Source organism: Centroberyx affinis, unplaced genomic scaffold, assembly GCF_046629955.1.
Source record: "Centroberyx affinis isolate AG114_WGS23_722 - 3 ecotype Tasmania unplaced genomic scaffold, CSIRO-AGI_Caff_v1 ptg003397l_1, whole genome shotgun sequence".
In the NCBI taxonomy this organism is placed as follows: domain Eukaryota; kingdom Metazoa; phylum Chordata; class Actinopteri; order Beryciformes; family Berycidae; genus Centroberyx; species Centroberyx affinis.
This window is the reverse complement of record NW_027281380.1, coordinates 116,516-135,680: the sequence shown is the minus strand read 5'-3', so window position 1 is coordinate 135,680 and position 19,165 is coordinate 116,516. Positions and strand designations below refer to the sequence as shown.

At 42.1% G+C, this 19,165-nt stretch overlaps 1 protein-coding gene across 2 annotated transcripts in view; it reads right to left on the bottom strand.

Annotated features, from left to right (window-relative positions):
• LOC139660855 (mitogen-activated protein kinase kinase kinase kinase 4-like) overlaps window positions 1–19,165 on the bottom strand; it is a 66,060-nt gene that overhangs the window by 7,761 nt on the left and 39,134 nt on the right. Inside the window, exons 19-32 of one of the 2 annotated variants that reach the window (XM_071539114.1) lie at window positions 17,188–17,258; window positions 15,892–15,968; window positions 13,731–13,819; window positions 13,339–13,433; window positions 11,760–11,844; window positions 11,152–11,319; window positions 9,955–10,060; window positions 9,476–9,631; window positions 9,196–9,339; window positions 8,529–8,663; window positions 8,132–8,232; window positions 6,226–6,375; window positions 1,036–1,195; window positions 16–155 (exon numbers count right to left, since the gene is read on the bottom strand). In XM_071539114.1, the coding sequence (XP_071395215.1) occupies window positions 16–155; window positions 1,036–1,195; window positions 6,226–6,375; window positions 8,132–8,232; window positions 8,529–8,663; window positions 9,196–9,339; window positions 9,476–9,631; window positions 9,955–10,060; window positions 11,152–11,319; window positions 11,760–11,844; window positions 13,339–13,433; window positions 13,731–13,819; window positions 15,892–15,968; window positions 17,188–17,258 (1,677 nt within the window). Of the gene's footprint in view, window positions 1–15; window positions 156–1,035; window positions 1,196–6,225; window positions 6,376–8,131; window positions 8,233–8,528; window positions 8,664–9,195; window positions 9,340–9,475; window positions 9,632–9,954; window positions 10,061–11,124; window positions 11,320–11,759; window positions 11,845–13,338; window positions 13,434–13,730; window positions 13,820–15,891; window positions 15,969–17,187; window positions 17,259–19,165 lie in introns of both variants that reach the window. The other variant, XM_071539112.1, reaches the window with a different exon arrangement.

Below are 19,165 nucleotides of genomic sequence, written 5' to 3'. Positions count from 1 at the left end.
CAATGTAAATCCTACCTTGTCGTTCCGTTCACACAGGAACTTGAGTTTCTGGGCCTTTTTGTGCATGAAAACACCCTCCAGGTTCCCTGTGTTGGCCGACCTCAGCTCTATGGCCTTATCCCCCCAACCCATCACCTGGTTAGACTGAAGGTAGGCTGGAGGAGAGGGGGAGGGGTTATTACAACTGAAACACTGTATTGCTTTGGCAACACAGGACTCATTCCTGTCATGCCAATAAAGCTAATTTGAGAGAGAGAGAGAGAGAGAGGGAGAGGGAGACAGAGAGAGAGAGACAGAGAGAGAGATAGAAACACATACATATATCATGCTAATAAAGCTCATTGAATTGACTTGACTTGAATTGAACTGAATTGAACTAAACTGAAGAGAAAGATGGGGGTGGACAGAGACAGGTAGAGAGACTGTCATACCTTCAGACTAAAAGTCTTGATGAAAATCAATAAACACTTTTGCCTTGTGTGTGTGTGTGTGTGTGTGTGTGTGTGTGTGACAGAGAGAGAGAGCAAGAGAGAGAGAGACAGAAATACAGAAAGATATCTATAGACTGGACATATATGTATATATACAGTATATATATAGAGCGAAAGAGAAATAGGGAGTGTGGTATGTCTGTGTGTGTGTGTGAGAGAGAGAGAGAGAGAGAGAGAGAGAGAGAGAGAGAGAGAATCTATTCCCCACAGACAATCCCTATCCTAGAATAATGACCCATCTACTGGACCCAACACACACCATGCAGAATCACTTCCATCTTATTTTTAGCCCACCCTGTCCCAAATCTGTCTCCATAAGGTTGGGTTCAGAGTGTGTTCCCAGTGCTGAGGACAGCTACTGATCCAGAATCAGCAAGTCAGTGGTGTAGTAACAGTTGAAGGCAGGGCTATTCCAATATGCTATATACAGTATCCATCTTGAAAATAGCTCATAAGTTCAGTAATGTTCAACAGCGAGTTTGACTTTCACGCCAGCTATAGGCGTGCCCCCGTATGTATCTGTGTGTGTATGAATGAAACTTACCGACTGACGCAGGCATCTCCCCCCACTGCAGCACTGTATCCTTGGTGATGCGGCCGTAGGTGTCGATGTAGACGCCCTCGTCTTCGTAACACACCAGCACCTCCGTCCCCGCGCTGTTTGGCAGAATGATGATGGCATGGGGACGGATGGAGCCCTGGATCTGTGGGACAAAAACACATCAAACTCTTACTTTGAATCTCATTTATTCCATTACTGCAACATTTTCCAATGTTTGGTATATAAAACATGAAGGTGCATCTCTACCTCGGATGATACTCAAATTCTGGGATGCAACATTATCCTGCCAACTGTCTGGCTCTTGATGTTACATTTTTTTAAACATATTAGGCATTTAACTGTTCTTCTTATCCAGAAAGCCTTACAATAAGTACAACAGTAGAATAAGGGTCAATTCCTAGATCACCAACGTTACAAGCTACTGATAGTAAGGAGGTCAAGGGTCAGAGCCATGTCACCTTGGCAATAGAATGATCATGTAAGAGTAAAGAAATAGAATTGAGCTAAGGAGAGGGATAGATGGGATTTTGTATGAAGTGCAGTGGGGAGGGGATGTGATTCTCTGGGTAGAAAACAAAAAGATGACTTTTCAGCCTACGGATGACGATAGGTGACTCTGCTCTGGAGTGGGAAGGTCATTCCAATTACACATTGACTTCACCCACACACACCAACACACACAAATTAACAGTCAGTGCCATCAAACAGGGAACCAATTCAGAAACATCTATCTAAGAAGAAATTACTTAAGCAACATACAGTATATCTAAGTTCTACCTAGTTCAGAAACATCTATCTAACAAAAAATCTGTTCAGCAACATTTATCTAACAAGAACCTAATTCAGCAACATTCATCCAACAGGAAACCAATTCAGCAACAAGTGTCTCATGGGAAAATAGTTCAATACGTTTCTGTGCTGTGTTAAGTAGGTGAATATGGTTTGTGTATGTGTGTGTGTGCGTGTGTGTCGAGTGTCTCATACTTTACCGAAGTGTGTGCCACCACAATCCTGAGCATTAGAACAGGCATCCACAGACGCAATGCAATTTTAATCCGCTGCCTTGGAATCAGCATTGTAACATAGTCCACAGGCAGCAGCGAGACAAAGATGTGTGTCTGTGAGTGTGTGTGTGTGTGTGTGTGTGTGTGTGGGCGTTTAAGCGGTTTTGTAAGTGGGCGGAGAGTGCATCGTGCTCATGAAGGTGAGTGTGGGCAAATGTTTGAATAAGTGAATGTGTTTTTCGTCGGTGACTGTATGGGAGAGAAAGGGCAATTGAAGTAAGAATGTGTGTGTGTGTGAGTGAATGAGTTTAACTGTAGATGCAAGTGAGTGTGTGTTGGAAGATGTGCAAGTAGGAATGGGTGTGTGAGAGAAGGTGTGTGTGTGTGGGTGTACAGCAAAGAAAAAAGCCTGAGAGTGTAAGAGTAAGCCCAAGAGTACTCAGAGAGTGAACTGCGAGTGTGTTTGAGTGTGTGTGAGTGGGTCTGAAAGCGCTCTGTAACGGTGTGTGTGTGTGTGTGTGAGAGAGAGAGAGAGAGTGTGCTGAACGCTTGCGTGTGTGTGTGAGAGAGAAAGGGAAAGAAAGAAGAGAGATAGAAAGAGAGCGCTGAATGTTAGTGGAGCAGCAGCATTGTAAGGCACCGGTGTAGTAGGCAGCTGTGTGTGCAGACTCGCTTAATATACCAGAGGAAGAGCGAGAAAAAAAGAAAAAAAAAAAAAAAAAAAAAAAACCTCCACAGGAGCAGGAACAGGTCAGGACACACACACGCACACACATACACACACACACACGGATAACATCGTTTGCGAGAGAAGGAGGACAGGAGGGATGTATTTTTAGAGGTTTATTTCTCTCTTCGTATCTCCGTCTCTCTCTCTCTCTCTGTCTCTCCAACTCCCCCTCGCTTGTGGAAACTAGCACACATTAAGGGTAGCTGGGGCAGTGTGTGTGTGTAAGTGAGAGAGAGAGAGAGAGAGAGAGCGAGAGGCGGAGAGTGTATGAACGGGAGCTAGAGAGCGGGCAAACTCTGGATAGAGCCATCTTATAGAGCTAAGACTGAGAGAAAGGAAGAAATGTTGAGTATATATATGTGTTCATGTGGCTAGATCAAACCACCTTGAGTGGAAGGAAAGGAGGGCTTGGGGTTGCGGATGTGGAGTGGATCTACATTGCCTCCAGATTGACTCATCTCAACATGCTCAATGCAGTCTGGGAGCACACATCAGAAGTCTTGGGTATGTCTAAGCTGATGGTCTTGATATTTGGCAGCCTTGGACATATTCACTAACTTGCTGTTAGAGGCTTGAAGATTTCAGGCCAACCCAAAAACACAAGAACTAGTAAAATCCTGTCAGTCTGTACGGCAGATAAGATGTTTTTGTATCCTTTAACCATGCTGAACTTCTGTAATAATTCAATCTTATGTAAGTATTTGACAAAGTGCTCCAAATGATGTGATACCCACTCACTTTCAGAGTCGTAGGCACACTAAAACACCAGCAAGTTGACAAAATCTTATCTTTTTCCAATCAGAAACACTGATTTAATCACACAATTCATCCATGAACATCTATGAAATAGTTTTCTAGTTTTCTGTTGCCAAGAGACTGCATCTCCCCACTTCTCATCTATCAGCTGTCCAGTCACAAAAGTCGATCCCCTTGACCATGGATTCTTACACTATGGAGCCAAGACATAAAATGGGTCACAGGCTTGTTTCTGTCTGCATTTCTCAATTGAACGCCAGTCTGAAAATGTTGAAGAAGCCTTGACAGAATATTATATGTGTAATACTGTATGTAGTCAGACCGCTGCGGTCGAGACCTCATCCACCGACCGATCTTTATATAGAAACCATAGAAACCAGAGGATGTAATGTGTCTGTCGCTATGTGAATAGAGATATGAGTCAACACCAGGGTGAGAAATGAATACCAGCTACCAACCAAATGTTGGTACATTTGTCTCTACCAGCCACTTTGGCAGATGCTTTTAAGTTCTATTCTCATAATCAGTTTATCAGGTAGAATAGGGATAGTGGCTAGCAAGTTTTGTCATTCACTAGTCATTGCAGCCAGTAGATCAAAAACCTAGTTTCCTACTCTAGTCTAGAACACTCTAAGTGATACTTACAATAGGTGCATCAATAAGTTAAAAAGTTTGTGTACCAACATTATAAAGCCACCAATAATAGAGAGTAAGGGACATGATGCAGTGTCCAGACAGTACAATAAGCAATTCAAATATTCCTGTGTCCCTGGAACACTGATGTATTGTTAACAAAACAAATAGCCTAATAATTTTAGAAGTGCTGGTTATACACATAGGAAAAAGCAAGGCAGAAGATTTTCTTAAGTTGAAGTCTTTGCCACAGCCTGATCCCCAAACCCCTGTGGTTCTAAAAGTCTCCCTACAAACATATTTAACAGAATGCGTCAGTATCTGAATGTGAATATGACTCACCGGAAGCTATAGCGAGCTTTACTTGCCCACATACAGCAGAGGAGAAAAAGAATGACCTGCCCTTTCTCTAATTGTGCCAGCAGTGGGCGATTAGTTCGAATGTGAAGCCCTAAATTCATTTGCACACATCATTTTAATAACAAGTTACGGTCTTCTTGAAGACCTTAACTTGAAGATGGGAAAAAAAACTTTCTGCAACTTCCATCATAACCAGCCATCACAAGTAAATATGATGATACAAATATTACCAACATAAACAAATCTTTTACACTGTGGAAATACATACCATGTATAACCATCAAATGTAGCTAGTCCTTGTATTGTTACCTCCGCCAAGGAGGTTATGTTTTCGGTGCCGTTTGTTTGTTTGTTTGTTTGTTTGTTTGTTTGTTTGTCTGTTAGCAGGATTACAGAAAAACTACTGGCCCGATATTCGTGGAAGGGTGTAGCATGGGCCAAGGAAGAACCCATTAAATTTTGGAGCGGATCCGGATCCGACTCACACACAAACAATAATAGCACGAACCTTGGCGGAGGTCTTCGCTCTCTGAGTGCCCTTCTAGTTTACATATGTTTTGAGCATTTAGCTCAAAGAAGTTACAATGAGTGCAACAGGTAGAGATTTGGTGTCTTATTCAAGGACTTGCTCAAAAGTTCTGTCAGTCAACTGGAACTGGAAAAAATGTTTTTAAATCAGTGGATCAAAACATAAAGTCAGAGGGCAACATACTGTTATTACAGTTTGGGGCTTGGCACTCCTGGTTATGAACTTACTGGGACTTTTTTTTTTGTATCATGTATTTTCCCAAATCCAATCAAAACCAACCAACGAACCAACTAAACAAATAAATATGAAACAAAATTAAAAATAAACTTCTAAAAATGCGACTGGTCCAAAACCAGCAATAAAATGTATTGAAAATCATAGGAAAAAAGTGACTATGATGATGCGCATAAAAAGCGTCTACTAATATGAAAGTGACCCACGCCTCACTAGATCAATGTCTACAATTTAAATGTGAGTCTAAACACCATATGAGGGATAAAATAAAGGTTTCTGAACAGGAATGAGTCACCCCATGCTGCTGTCAGCTCTACCTGCCCACGTCCTGAACAGAGATACAGAGAGAGAAAGAGAGAGAGAGAGAGAGAGAGAGAGAGAGAGAGAGAAGGAGAGAACAAAGATGTAGCGAAGTTCAAATGTAGAAAAGAAAGAGAAGAGAAGAGAAAAACCGAGGGAAAACGGGAGCAAATGAACAAAGCTGCCATGGGTGACGGAGTGGGAGGAGAGAGAGAGAAGAGAGAGATGAAAGAGAGGAGGAGAAGAGAGCAGAGTGGTTGACAGCTATAGACTGACTGAGTGGGAGGAGAGAGAGAGAGAGAGAGAGAGAGAGAGAAAGAGAGGAGGTTGGAAAGAGGAAAAGAGGAGAAAAGAAAGGAGAGCGGTGACTGACATCTGTAGACTGAGTGGGAGGATGAGGAGGAGGAGAAGAGCATCCTGAGAGAGAGAGAGAGGGGAGGGAGGTGACATAGATAGAGATGCATGGGTGAACGGAGAGATAATAGATGATGGATAGAAAGGCAAAATGACAGTCAGGTATAATAGAGAGCTCCAGATAGGAAGAACAAATACAGTGAAATCATATCTATATCATCACCCAGACGTGATAGATAGATAGATAGATAGATAGATGGATAGATTCTTACATGTGTAGGCAGGTAAAGGTCGTAAGGTGTTCCAGAGTCGACGTCAATGGCGTGGAAACCAGACAGGGAACCGTAGATGACCTTTAACCTTTGGCCTTCCTCCACTGTCAGGTCAACAGACATGGGCTTTTGAGGCAGAGAGCTGAACGACTGGGTAAACACACACAAAACACACACACAAACACATACACACAAATAGACAAAAAAAATGAAGTTAGAAGTTGAAGTGAAGTTTATCCAACAATATTGGTTGTCTCTCATAATAGCTCATAATCCCAGCCACTCACTAATGTTAATGAGATACAATACATTTTGCAATAGAAATAGAGTGCATGATTACTATTAACTACAACCCATGTCCCAGGTGGAGATGTTTTCATTGAGTTGGCTCAAGTTTTTTTGTGTCTGTCCACCAAATACAAAAATAACACCTATCAGTGGGACAGAAATAGATGGACAATACAGACTGAATTTGATCCGTTTATAAGGTCATAACTCTCACAAAAGGGGCCCTATAATTCTGAACATTGCTGCACATATATGGCAGGCGTTCCTGCCAATTTGCCCATTGGACCATCAAAGGCTGCATGAAGGGATTTCCCCTCATTTTGAAATGCTGCATGTCTCTGAAGCTTTTCAAATGTTTGCCCTGTCTGTGCCAAAGTTGGTACATTGCCTTATTGGACTGGTACACAGTCAGTTTGTACCATCATTATGAAACTTGTAAGATAAAGAACCTACTAGAGTATTTTAAAAATCAACCAAGAGGGGCACAACAAATGCAAGAATAATCCATAATCACTAAGATTTTATAAAATTTGTGACACATGTCCTTGGGCCACGTATTAATCAATGTGTCAAGTTTGTTTGTCGTTGGTGCTTGTGGGTGTGGCCTATGACATGCTGGCTGATATGTCAAGGTGGGTTAGGACTTGGTATACCACCATACCAACTTACAGCCTGGAGCTGTTCCACTGACAAATGAATGGACAATGTGAGTGACTTTCATACTACATCATGGTATCACTTCCAAACAAGGCAGTCAGTGTATTTCGGGCCTTTCTGAAGAGAGAGGAGAGAGGGTTAAACTGCGTAGTGCAGAGGAGAAACTAGCTCAGGCCACGAAGGACGCAGAGAAATGGGACACAGCTCTGATGAGCGTCTGTGTGTGTGACTCTCTGAGCCTGGATGTATCGTGTCTATGTGTGTGTAAGTACGTAAATGTGTGTGGCTGCGTGTGTGAAGGTGACCCTATTACATTTTCTGTCCATGTCTATCAATGTTTTGTCCTAGATAAACAGAGATAGAGTGAGGACAGGAAAGACAATGGAGTACAGTATCGGCAAACAGATGGTGATGGTTTCCGAGATTCGAAAAATGACTTTGGCCACTAGCCTGGCAGGGCTATTTGGTAGCCATCTCCATTAGACCCCATTCAAAGTCCCACCAAATGCAGGTCATGAGCAATTTGAGGTTTTGGGGTCATTTAGTAATGTGATACCATAATCTTAGCCTAATTGGCCTGACTCTGAAGCCAAGAACTGATCAGACTTAGCAGTATTAAATACAATATTTCTTATTGGACTTGAAGGTAATTGGCTTGTGGTGAGGTTTAAGAGCCCAGGCTTTTAACCCCATAGGCCTGACATTCTTGCTCACCTCCCATCATCAAATTAATAACCTGCTAGAGCCTCACTAGTACCACAGAAATCATTTTATAGCTTGTATCTATTATGTACCTTACACCTTCTTCACAGCCAGGGCAAAGAGCTTCTCCACATTCTCTTTCCTTCCCTCTCCTCTCTCATCTATCTTTGCTGCCTCTCTCCCTTTCTCTATCAGGGAAATAAAATAAGTCGATAACGTATGAAATACCTCTTACTACACAACGATAACTGTTACTAACCTTGAAGGCCATGAATTTATGGTAGGGTTTCGGGGCCCAGGCGTACACCTCCACAGCGTTCTTCAAAGCGATCACCAAGAACTTGATCTTCTCATAGCGCACTGGGAAAAAAAAGACGGACAGAAGACAGAAGATAAGACACAAAATAAGCTTTACCAACTCTTTTTCTTCCCCTAATGCAATGGAGTTGTGAGCTTTTTGTGATGTGATGATAAGTGAGCTGCTCTGGTAAACAAATAAACCAATTTAGTACCCTAAGAAGTGCATACTTGATGACTCTGTAGTACATGCAGCTCTCTAGAATGCTTGTTGTTTCTAGTTCTTACTTAACAATTGTCACTATATAGTGTGATAAAGCACTTAGTGTCCTTTGTTGTGCGCTTAGTTGCGTACTTACCAACTTTATAGTGCACACAGCCCTCCAGGTCCCCTACTGAGGTCCAGCCCTGTCTCTTCTCCACCTCTGGGTCATTATGGAGGATCTTATTCCTTAACCAGGACAGGTAGTACAGACGGAGCTTGTTCTTTTTACCTACAGACACAGAGAGAGAGAGAGAGAGAGAGATGCAGAGAAGGAAGAAAAGGGATATTGATTGGATGAAGCTTTCATGATTTCTGTGGGGAAATTGGGTAAGGGTGGAAGGGGAGTTGTAGTTAGGAACTGAAGAGAAGAGAAGGCTACTTGAAGTCAGTAAACGTAATTATTAACTATTTTCATTTGTAGTTTTGATCTAAACACTGGTTTGTACAGCAGGTGGAGGAACATTTTGAAAGCTGAGACAATTGATTTCTAACATTTAAAACAGCAGATTTATTCACAGGGGGGCATATTTGATTTACATCATACATCAGACAGAAACAAAGACAAGCTCAACTGATCTTTGGACAAAAGAATTAAATATACCCCAATGAGCCAAGTGTGCTTTGCCTTTCTACTGCTAGCTGCCGTGTGCGCATATTTACATGTGAGTATATATATATATATATATCTGCATGCATCCGTGTCAGTGTGTGTTGCCATATGGGTGTGTGTACATTCTATTTACACATGAGCCTCCATGTACCTGATATAGTGATCAGGACATTGAGTCCTTCCAGTACGTCCATCTGTTGAAACCTGCGTCTGCTGATGAGGGAGTAGACTTTCCCCTGCCCACTGCGGTCCAGCAGCCACAGACCGCTCTCCGTCCCCACCAGCAGATTCACACCTACAGACAGACACACAGACAAAACTTTTACATTCCACAAGTAACGTATTGTACCTGTATAATCCATCTATCCCATCTATTTGTCTATCTCAATAACGTGGTACAATCTATAAACCAAACTATAAAAAGTACAAACCCCAAAGGCCGGCGCAGAGGACTTCGGTGTTGAATTTCTTCTTGTACTTGCGGATCTCCGGAGTGTCGCTCTGCGGCCGGATGTTGGTGGGGTTCACATTCACCACAGAGCCCTTCCTGTGGTTCTCTCTCCTGATTGGCTCAGCCTTACAGCCCGCTACACCGGGACAGGAGAAGAGAAGATGAAAAAACAGTTGGACCTGACTTACGCGGCCTAACGATGTATGGTGAACAGGTACAATGTGACAGGGTTAGGGTGTGTAAGGTGTGTAAGGTGCTTTAGATAAAAATATCTGGAAAACTGCATGACATACTGTATATTACGGGTGAAATAAGAATAAAAAATTCAGTGTGTATTGAGTAATTTCTTTTGATCTGCCTGCCAAGGAATCTGTTTAAGTATGCACTTTCAAACTGTGTGTTCATGTTTGTAAATGTGTATGGGTGGTCGTGTACGTGTGTAAGTGTAAATGCACTCACTCGGGCTCTGTGGGGGTGATATCTGCAGCAGTCTCGGATCGATGAAGGGCAGGAAGGAGGAAGAGGAGGATGAAGAGCAGTTTTTGCCAGTAGGGCTGCTGACAGCCTAATGAATAAAACAACAACAATGACAATTATATATATGTAAATATAAGGATCAACATTTCTCTATGGTTTGCTGTGAAAAGTTTACTATTTTTGACAGTGACGCATTGTTTGAGGTTTTGGTTCCATACTCATCAATTTGAATGTGAAATGAGGTTTAAGATAGATTTGTAGACATATTGGGTGAACAGTAAAGGAACTCCAATCATTTTTGTCCATGGTCATCCCTTTCAGGATAAAGTCAAATATACTTACAGGTCAATGACTACGAGTCTGCAACCCATTAACATCACCAAAATCTTGATATCTGATTGTCAGGCTCTCTCTCTTTCAAGCCTTCTTGCATTTCCATGTCTATGACTAGTTAAGTTATGACTAATATACTTGGCTCTAAGTTAGTATGAGGATATATGAAATACATGGTTGGCTAAATGAGTATAAGTTAAGTTAAGGTAAGTTAAGTTAAGGTGGAAACTACATGATTATTAAGACATTGTGTCTCTTACTGAAGCAGATTGCTGTATACCATCTAACACTATGCCATCATCGCCCTCTGGTGGAAAACTAAAACTACTGCGACTACTCACACTGCAAATAATACTTATCTTAACAAGTAAATTGGTCTAGTATTGAGTTATTCTTTTAAAACAAGTGAAAGAAAACCTGACAACGGGGTACGATAACTTATTTACAACCTAAATCAACTTCTTGAAAATTCTTGAAACAAGTTGATTTGCATTGGAAACAAGTGAAATCATCTCAGCCCGTTGGTAGATTTCTTTCAATGACTCAATACTAGACTCAATGACTTGTTAAGATGGACAGTTTCTGCAGTGCAGGAAGATTGTGTTCATGAAGTGTAGTATTTCTGAACACAAGCTGTTGCAATAGTGTGAACTGAATGATAATGGAATCTCTTCAGGGAGCAAAATCTGCATCGAACCAAATCAAAATGAAAAGTGCTGACTCAGTTTAATGATGAGGACTTTAGGAGGAACAAGGACTTAAATAACTCACTAATGAAATCAATAAAGTCTGTGTGTGCATGCAAATCTGTCTGTCTACACATTCCTCCTGACTTGTTAAACTCACATGTTGATCCTGGTGTGTTGGGGATCGGGGGGCCGTGGGCGACTGCGAGTAGTTGAGTTCACGTGTTCGGTGCTGCTGGCCCAGTGCGTTATGGGTAGGACTGGAGGAAGAGGTCTTCTGCAGGAGGTCTGGGAGCAGGTAAGTGTCGTCTGAACCCGCCCTAGAAAGCTGTACGTCACACACACACAGGCACAAAGTAAAAGAGGGAGCTGTTGAAAGGGTTTAAAATGTAAATGGTGGGTCGGGACATGTTCATTTTTTCTGACCCTCAGTTAGCAGTTTAAGGATGGATGAAAGGAAATGTGTAATGAAACACAAGTGAGCCATCTTGCAATCAATCCACAAGCTCTGAGTTTGTAATTAGTCTGTTATAGTCTGTTCTGTCATTTGACAATTCCCAATGAGTGACGACTCTCAATTTCTAATGATCTCAGACTAGATCAATCTACCAGCTACATCTTCTTCTAACAGCATGGATATAGCACCCTCTAGTTGTTAAACCTGGAAATGCAGCAATGCTGAAGAGAGGAGAGGAGAGGAGAGGAGAGGAGAGAGAGAGGAGCGTGTGTATCTGTACCATCTGTGTATATCAGTGTGTATGCACAGACCTGGTTGAGATTGTGGTGTGGTTGTAGTACGATGCCATCAGGTATCCCTCTGAAGTACTTCCCTTTTCCATTGGACAGGCCAGATCTAGAAGCACAGAGCGTTCAAGACTTTAGACCAGACTAGAAGTACTGCAGTAGCTGGTTAGAAACAAGATCAGTAGATTCAGGTTCTATGGAAACAATATATAATAAGACATAATAAGACAGCGTAGTTTCCTTCACAACACAGGTTTGGACCAGCAACTAATTTCATTGGGGACCAAACATTTCCACAAATGGTGACTCTGACTCTCATTGTAACATTGTAATCTAGACACCTTTGCCAAACCAGACACAGATGAACTGAATTGTAAAAATGAATGATACAATTCAAACACTGTCATGCTATGTTGATATTTCATGGCTAATTCTGTAAACCAATTCCTCACATTCAGTATCATACATATAATAGAGCTGTGCCAATGTGATGACTAAGGCCCTAATAGTTCCCGATGTTTCAATAAGCTGATGTTCACAGGCAGAAAATACAATAAATAAATACACTGTTTGTTAGTGGGAAGCCCTGAATTAATGTGACATTTTGATCAGACTCCACCCAAATTATGTATGGATATGTGTTAATATTACAACAATAACGATAATGAGTTTTTTATTTTTCCATGGCCTAAATATTATTTCAGAGGCTTTTTCACCCTGACAGGAATAAAATTGAGGAAAAAAACAAAAACACTGCATTTAATTTGGAATGTTGGGGATTTTTTTTGGGCATGAAAATGGAAAAATCTAAAGATATTGAATATAGGCACAAAATACTGGTTATTAGCAGCTTCAATCCAAAAATATTGGTATCAGTACATTTGCTTGGATAGGAATCTACTAAAAGGGGCTTGTTTGCCCCTCTCTCAGCTCAACATCTTCATTTGTATCCATTCTAAACTAGTAAATAGTGTTTTGACACAATAAGGCACTACAATTGCTGACCCAGAACAACTTTCAACATCTTGACGCTGCAGGAAACCTCAAACGATGCCATGGGATTTCCATGTGTACGGTATTTGGAAATTCAAATGTGTCAAAATCTTGTAGTTTCAACTTACCCTTAGTAGTCAGCAGAAACATTTCTATAGAAAGGCTTTCTCAGTACACGCAGTAATACAACTGGGTGCTGGACTCAACTTCAAAGTAATCCCTCATTCTTAGCACTGGATTTGCAATTACTGTGTAACTTCCTCTGTTTCATAAACCTGTAGCTTGTGGAAGGAGCATTGCTCAATAAATTTGTGCACAGTGGGCCACAACTGAATGGCACAAAGATTCTACCATTGTGAAGTTCATATATTTCTGAGAGTAAAGAGTAAAATGGAAAGCATGTTTTAGTTCACTGGTAACAGAATAGAAATGAATGGAGTCATAGGGTCATTCTTGATAAAATCATGATTAATGAACTTCAGTTAACACTTTTGTGCTAAATGAGGAAGACTCCTGAATTTGAAACATGTCATGGTATCAATAATAAGCATCGTGATTGCAATAATAATCATGATGACAGTGATGATGATGATGGTGATGATGATCTCACCTGTTCCTCTCTTCATCGTCACTGCTGCCGACCTCGTCACTGGAGGAAGAGTATTCTGTGGCCTTGTTAAGCCGACCCAGAGCGGACTTTACACCCTGCGTGAGTGGCTGTGAGGAAGAAGAAGTGTGAGAGAATCACACCTCTGTCACACACACTAGTCATACCAACTTTTATACTAAATATAGAAGGGCAATTTCCAGGTTGACTCTTCTCATAAAGAACAACTATCTTCATCCTAGCACAACTTCATGAACCAGGTCAATTTTGGTTCCAAAGGCCTGGTCTGACAGACATGTCAGAGATATGCAGGGCTGTATGTGCATAATGTGTGGCAGTGGGGTAGAATTTGGCCATGGCTGTAAAAAAAAAAAAAAAAAAAATTGAAATTTTACTTGTGTAGGTCCACCAATTGAGCTGTCTTGAGTTTTCCTGTGCTGCTGTAGACGGTGCTGCAGTAGAGGACTCCCCAGCTTCAAGTAACCTACAACACATACACACACACACACACACACACATAGAGGAACGATAATTAGCGATAGTTATCCAATTTGACCATAACAGCAGCAGGGTGGTATAGTGAACAGGGACACCGCACTTCAATTATAAGACCCAGGTTCAAGCCCCCATGTTGGAAAGCATCCTCCCTGCTGAAGTCCTTGATCAAAACACTGAATCCCTACCAGCTCCAGGCTGCTGTTCTGTATCTGAACCTGACCTCTGACCTCCCTGTGGAGGAGGAGGGGCAAGAGAACAGAGGATTTCCCTACAGGGATCAATAGAGTATCAGATAATTATATGCCAAACTCTGTAATGGAAGAATAGGCAATGACAAAATGTTACGGCCATGTTTCCTCTTGACAGATTAGATGTCCATAGTTGGCTTTCATACTGTGACAATCACAGTCACCCAGAAGTTAGAACATCTTTCATAACCCTACAATTTTAGCACACCTGTTATAAAACATACCATAATTTACAGGTGCTATGTGTAGCATTTTAACATCAGTAAATCATCACCACATTAATGTTGAGACATTAGTATAATTACCATAAACAATCAAGACCATTGCCGAGAAAATTGGGAGCCTCTACCGGCCTCTACACTGCATTTTACATTGTGTGTCAGCGGGTCTGATTTGGTGAGATATCTTCTGGATTGCTTAACAGCACAAACAGAGGTTGCTTTATGGCAGGTAGAGGGCGCTGTTCTTCAAGGGCAAACAGAGCTAAAGCTTTTAGAGTTTCTGGCAAAACAGATGGTGGAAGGAGTGAAAGGCCAATGGAAAAATCCTCTTCAGTAAAGTCAAAGTGAAAACCCTTGACTAAAGCAACAGGAAGTAAGCAACCATGGTCTCATTTGTTTATGGTAATTATACCCAGGTATCACACTTATTTTGACCGTGACATATTGCTGTTTACGAATGCTACATGTAGCATCCTTAAAAAACAGAACAGACATCAAGGAAGAACTTTTTCTCAGTTGCAGAGAGTGGACATATAAGGTTTTTCATGACAGTAAAGCTGTGTGAGTCACTACGAGTATCTCTGATCTGTGACTCCAAACAAAGACAGCTGAGGCCAGCAGCCAAACTGAGTGGGCGGCATCAAGAGCTGCTTCCTCCCAGCTACACAGAGAGGGCAACTTTGAAATACTAAACATATTCTCCTCGATCTCCCTCTCCTTTCTAGCTCTCCCGGTCCCTCTCTAAGCAACAAGAGCGTCTTCCTCGCCGCCACACACAGAGGACACAGAGAGCAGAGCTTTGAAATAGATGAGAGTTGTTTTTTTTCTTCCTCTCTAGACACACGGGTGGGAGAGGGCAAGCTTTGAACGGATTACCCTATGTACGGCTGCTCTCTGCTTTATAAGTGTGTGTGTGTGTGTATGTGTGTGGAGTGTGTGGGTTGCAAGGCGGTGGGCTGCGTGGGCTGGGTGCGGGCACATGCATCTGAGTGTATATGTGAGTATAGATGAGGGTGTTTTGCGGAGGGTGTGGGGTGCATGGGTGTGTACGGTGGGCTTGGCACGTGTGTGTGGGCTGGGTATAGGCACAGCAGACCTAACTAACGGCTACACTCAGTTCACACACACAAACACACCACTACCAGCTGCATGTGAACACCAGGGTTGAGCTGAAAGGCCAAACTTTGGCAGATAACAGCGGTTATATCTGTTGTAGCCTGAAGGCAACACGCATAGCCTACGAATGGGTCATAGAAATAACATTTATCTTATTACTTTTGCATCTTTAATCTTTTAGTTTGGAAAAGAAGACAGAGTATGCAAGGATTACTATCTTTGGTGTATATCTGGAATTCTTGAAATTAAATTCCCTCATTCTTGTCATGTGGGAACCCAAACAGTAAATGTCTCTCATCCTGGGAGCCTGGCTCATTAAAAATATACTGGAACTCTTGTCATGTGGGAAGCCACCAGAAACAGCACCACCACCCATTTCAGCTCCAAGAAACACTGTTTTTTTTTTCTTTTCAATTTAAGACAGCAGAATGTGACTAAGTTGAGCAAAGAATGTGAGTTAAGGCGGTACAGACCTGTGTGGTTGCTGCCGGTAGAGCTTCCATGAGACACCAACCTTCCACCTTTATCTGCTACAGACACCGGGCTGCCACTAGATGGAGAGAGAGACACATAGACGGAGAGACAGAGATGGAGAGAGAGAGTGTAAATTGTGATCAACACAATATGCCGGTTGTATATGTTCTATTCTTATCTATATCCTTCTCTGCTGCGGCAATGACCCAATTTCCTCATCATTAGCTTCATCTAATCAACAGTAATCATCTAATCTGATCTGATCTAACCATGAACGACTGTCCTCTAATGTGCCAGTATGATGAGTGCACAGTAGAGTTGGTTCACCCCAGCTGATAGGAATGGATAACGCTGAGGAGAAGAACTACCCGACATAAAGCTGAAGTCCAGTCAAACTGTTTAACATTCACCTCAAAGCATATCACCCTGCTTATACCATGGCCACAAGATTTAAAATAAGGAATGCACATTCCTGTCTACTTAGGATAATGTTATTTGTGCTTTGTTTGTTACCAATTTTAAGAAGATAGATAGATGCATTGTAGCTCTCTGGTGCTTAGCAATGTCTACACACTTGCTGCTTTAAGCTGCCAGCTCAGCTGACGCTTTCGAGTCAAAATAGCTTGTGGCTATTCTCAAACTCAATAAATACCTCGCTTACAAACACAGAACTGTTTTGCTCACTCAATCGTGTAGTAACTAAGATATCTGAGCCAGTGGAGGTATTGTGTCACTGGTAGGCCTGGAAGGAAGATCTCGATGTGAGAGAGTGTGTGTGGGCGTGTGTGTGTGTGTGTGGTTACATTATAATATCAAGGCTCAACAATGTTACAATCGAAAGTACTGTTTTCTCGGGCCTATTCAAGCAATTGGCTTCAGTCCAGTGTGGCTGAATGGAATACTCAAATCTTGCTAGCGCATTGATTTATAACAGAGATCAAACAGTTGTGTGTGAGGTTTCCAGTTACAGTGTGCGCTATGCAAAAACAATGCACACCTAACCAATCATAGAAGTAAAGCTTAGAAGCACAGAAGCAAATTCATATTTGACTTAACAAAAAAATCTAATTTGAGTATTTTTCAAGATCATGGCATAACATGACAGGTAAGTCACATGTAAAAATCACAGATGTATAAAATCCAACCTTCAGAAAAGGTAGTAGACAGAAATTAAAACTAGATAATGAATATACAATCTGCACATTTAGCCCTAAGTCTCTGTGTAGTGTGTGTGTGTGTGTGTGTGTGTGTGTGTGTGTGTGTGTGTGTGTGTATACAGAGTGGTAGTATTCTACCTTGAAGCGGTCCTCTTGTGTCCCATCACCACCTCTCTGCAGTAGAACTTAGAGGTAGTGCGTTCTGGCACCTGGACACAGGACAGAGGGAGAAACCACAGTCAATTTAACACGCAACATATGGACAAATGGACAGTGGACACGTACGTAAAGATGGCGGTCTCCTGGTGTGACATCACTGCCTGTTCCTCTCAGTTTGAAAGGGCTTGACAAGGGTCTCATGTCTGGTCATGCAGGGTTTCAGGTAATTATGGTTCTGAAACTACTATGAACGACGCCTACAGCGCCTGAAAGCGTGTAGAGCAGAGTGCAGTAAAATCTTTAATAACCCAGGGGGAAATATTTATTACTGAGAATCTAATGAGACCATTTGGCTTTTGCTATTTCTTAACAATTCTCAGCATCTCGATAATTCTGCAATCTATAAGCTTTTCAAAGTCATCTGCATATCTACCATACGGTGTGGAAATATTATCTTGGGTCAGGGACTGATCGAATGCATTCCTGCAACCTGCTCAAGCCAGATATCCATGAATCAAACAGTATAATCCTGTTGCAGCGGATTGATACTGGCACTGTACTTTTCAACATTTGATGTTTCTCAAACTCTCTGCCCCACCAACCAGCTGGTGACCCTCTGACCTCTTATCTCCTGGGTCACATAACCTAGTTACAGACAGGAAGCAACGCCCGGCAGAGCAGGAAGTGAGCTGTGGGAATACCTATCATCTTTGTGACAAGTTGCCCACATCCTCATCTGGCGCTCCTGAACACGCACACGCACACGCAAAGGCCCAGGCACGCACACACACACACACACACACACACACTCAAGGGCTTACAGCAAGCTTGGTTTCTGTTGTTTCCTGAGTCTCTATTGTGGCAGACACACGTATGTTATTCTGTGAGAATCAAATTCGAAACACTAGCTCACAAACCACACAGTGAAGTTCTCTAAAAAATAAATCTGAGCTTACCGAGCACAGCAGACTAAACCCACGTCTGCTAAGGAGGGACCTGATCTATCATATTGCTCTCAAAGCTTGAGCTTTACGACTACCCGGTTGGTAAATCATTTGAACCCAAACAGTGGCAAGACCTCATGAAATTCATGGCTCTGCTACAGCAGACCGGTGTCTGAGAGACTGGGGCGGAGAGGTGAACCGAGGGAAGATTAAAAAAGATCCCCGGACTATTCTGAAAAATATCTTTCCGCGTCCCGGCTACGCAAAGTACACAGCAGCCTGAAGTATCGGAATTGGCTGGTGAGAAAATGTATTTTACCAATGTGGGTCCCCTGAAGTAAAAGTTTCAAAACCTACTCTAGCAGATTACAAAAATAGTGTTTTAAAGCAGCTCCATTCACAACATACCAAACACAGGAGAGAGTAGTGAGTTATTAACTGTTCTATCAACTCCATATGGCACCCTGTTAGTTCAACAGCATAACAGAGCGAACAGACAGCTTTATCACGCTTTCTCCCTCTCTCTGTAGTAGTTATTAGCTATTCTATCAACTCCATATGGTGTTCTGTTAGTAAATACACCTAACAGCATATTCTGTTAGTAAAAACCTAGCAGGGGAGCAGAGAGAGAGAGAGAGCAAGAGAGAGAGAGAGAGAGAGAGAGGAGAGAGAGAGAGAGAGAGAGAGAGAGAGAGAGAGAGGGAGGGAGGGAGGGAGAGAGAGAGAGACAGAGAGAGAGAGAGAGAAAGAGAGAATGATATGTGTATTTGATTAAACAAGGTGTGTTCATCACATCAGAGAATGTGTTTCCAGTTAGAGGCACTTCATGACAGGACTGGAGGTGATACGCGCACACACACACACACACACACACACACACACACACACACACACACACACACACACACACACACACACACACACACACACACGCACACACACGCACACACACTCCATAAAAAGGAAAAAAGTCAGCCAGCTGGCCGGTCACCTAACCAGTAACCTAACCAGCC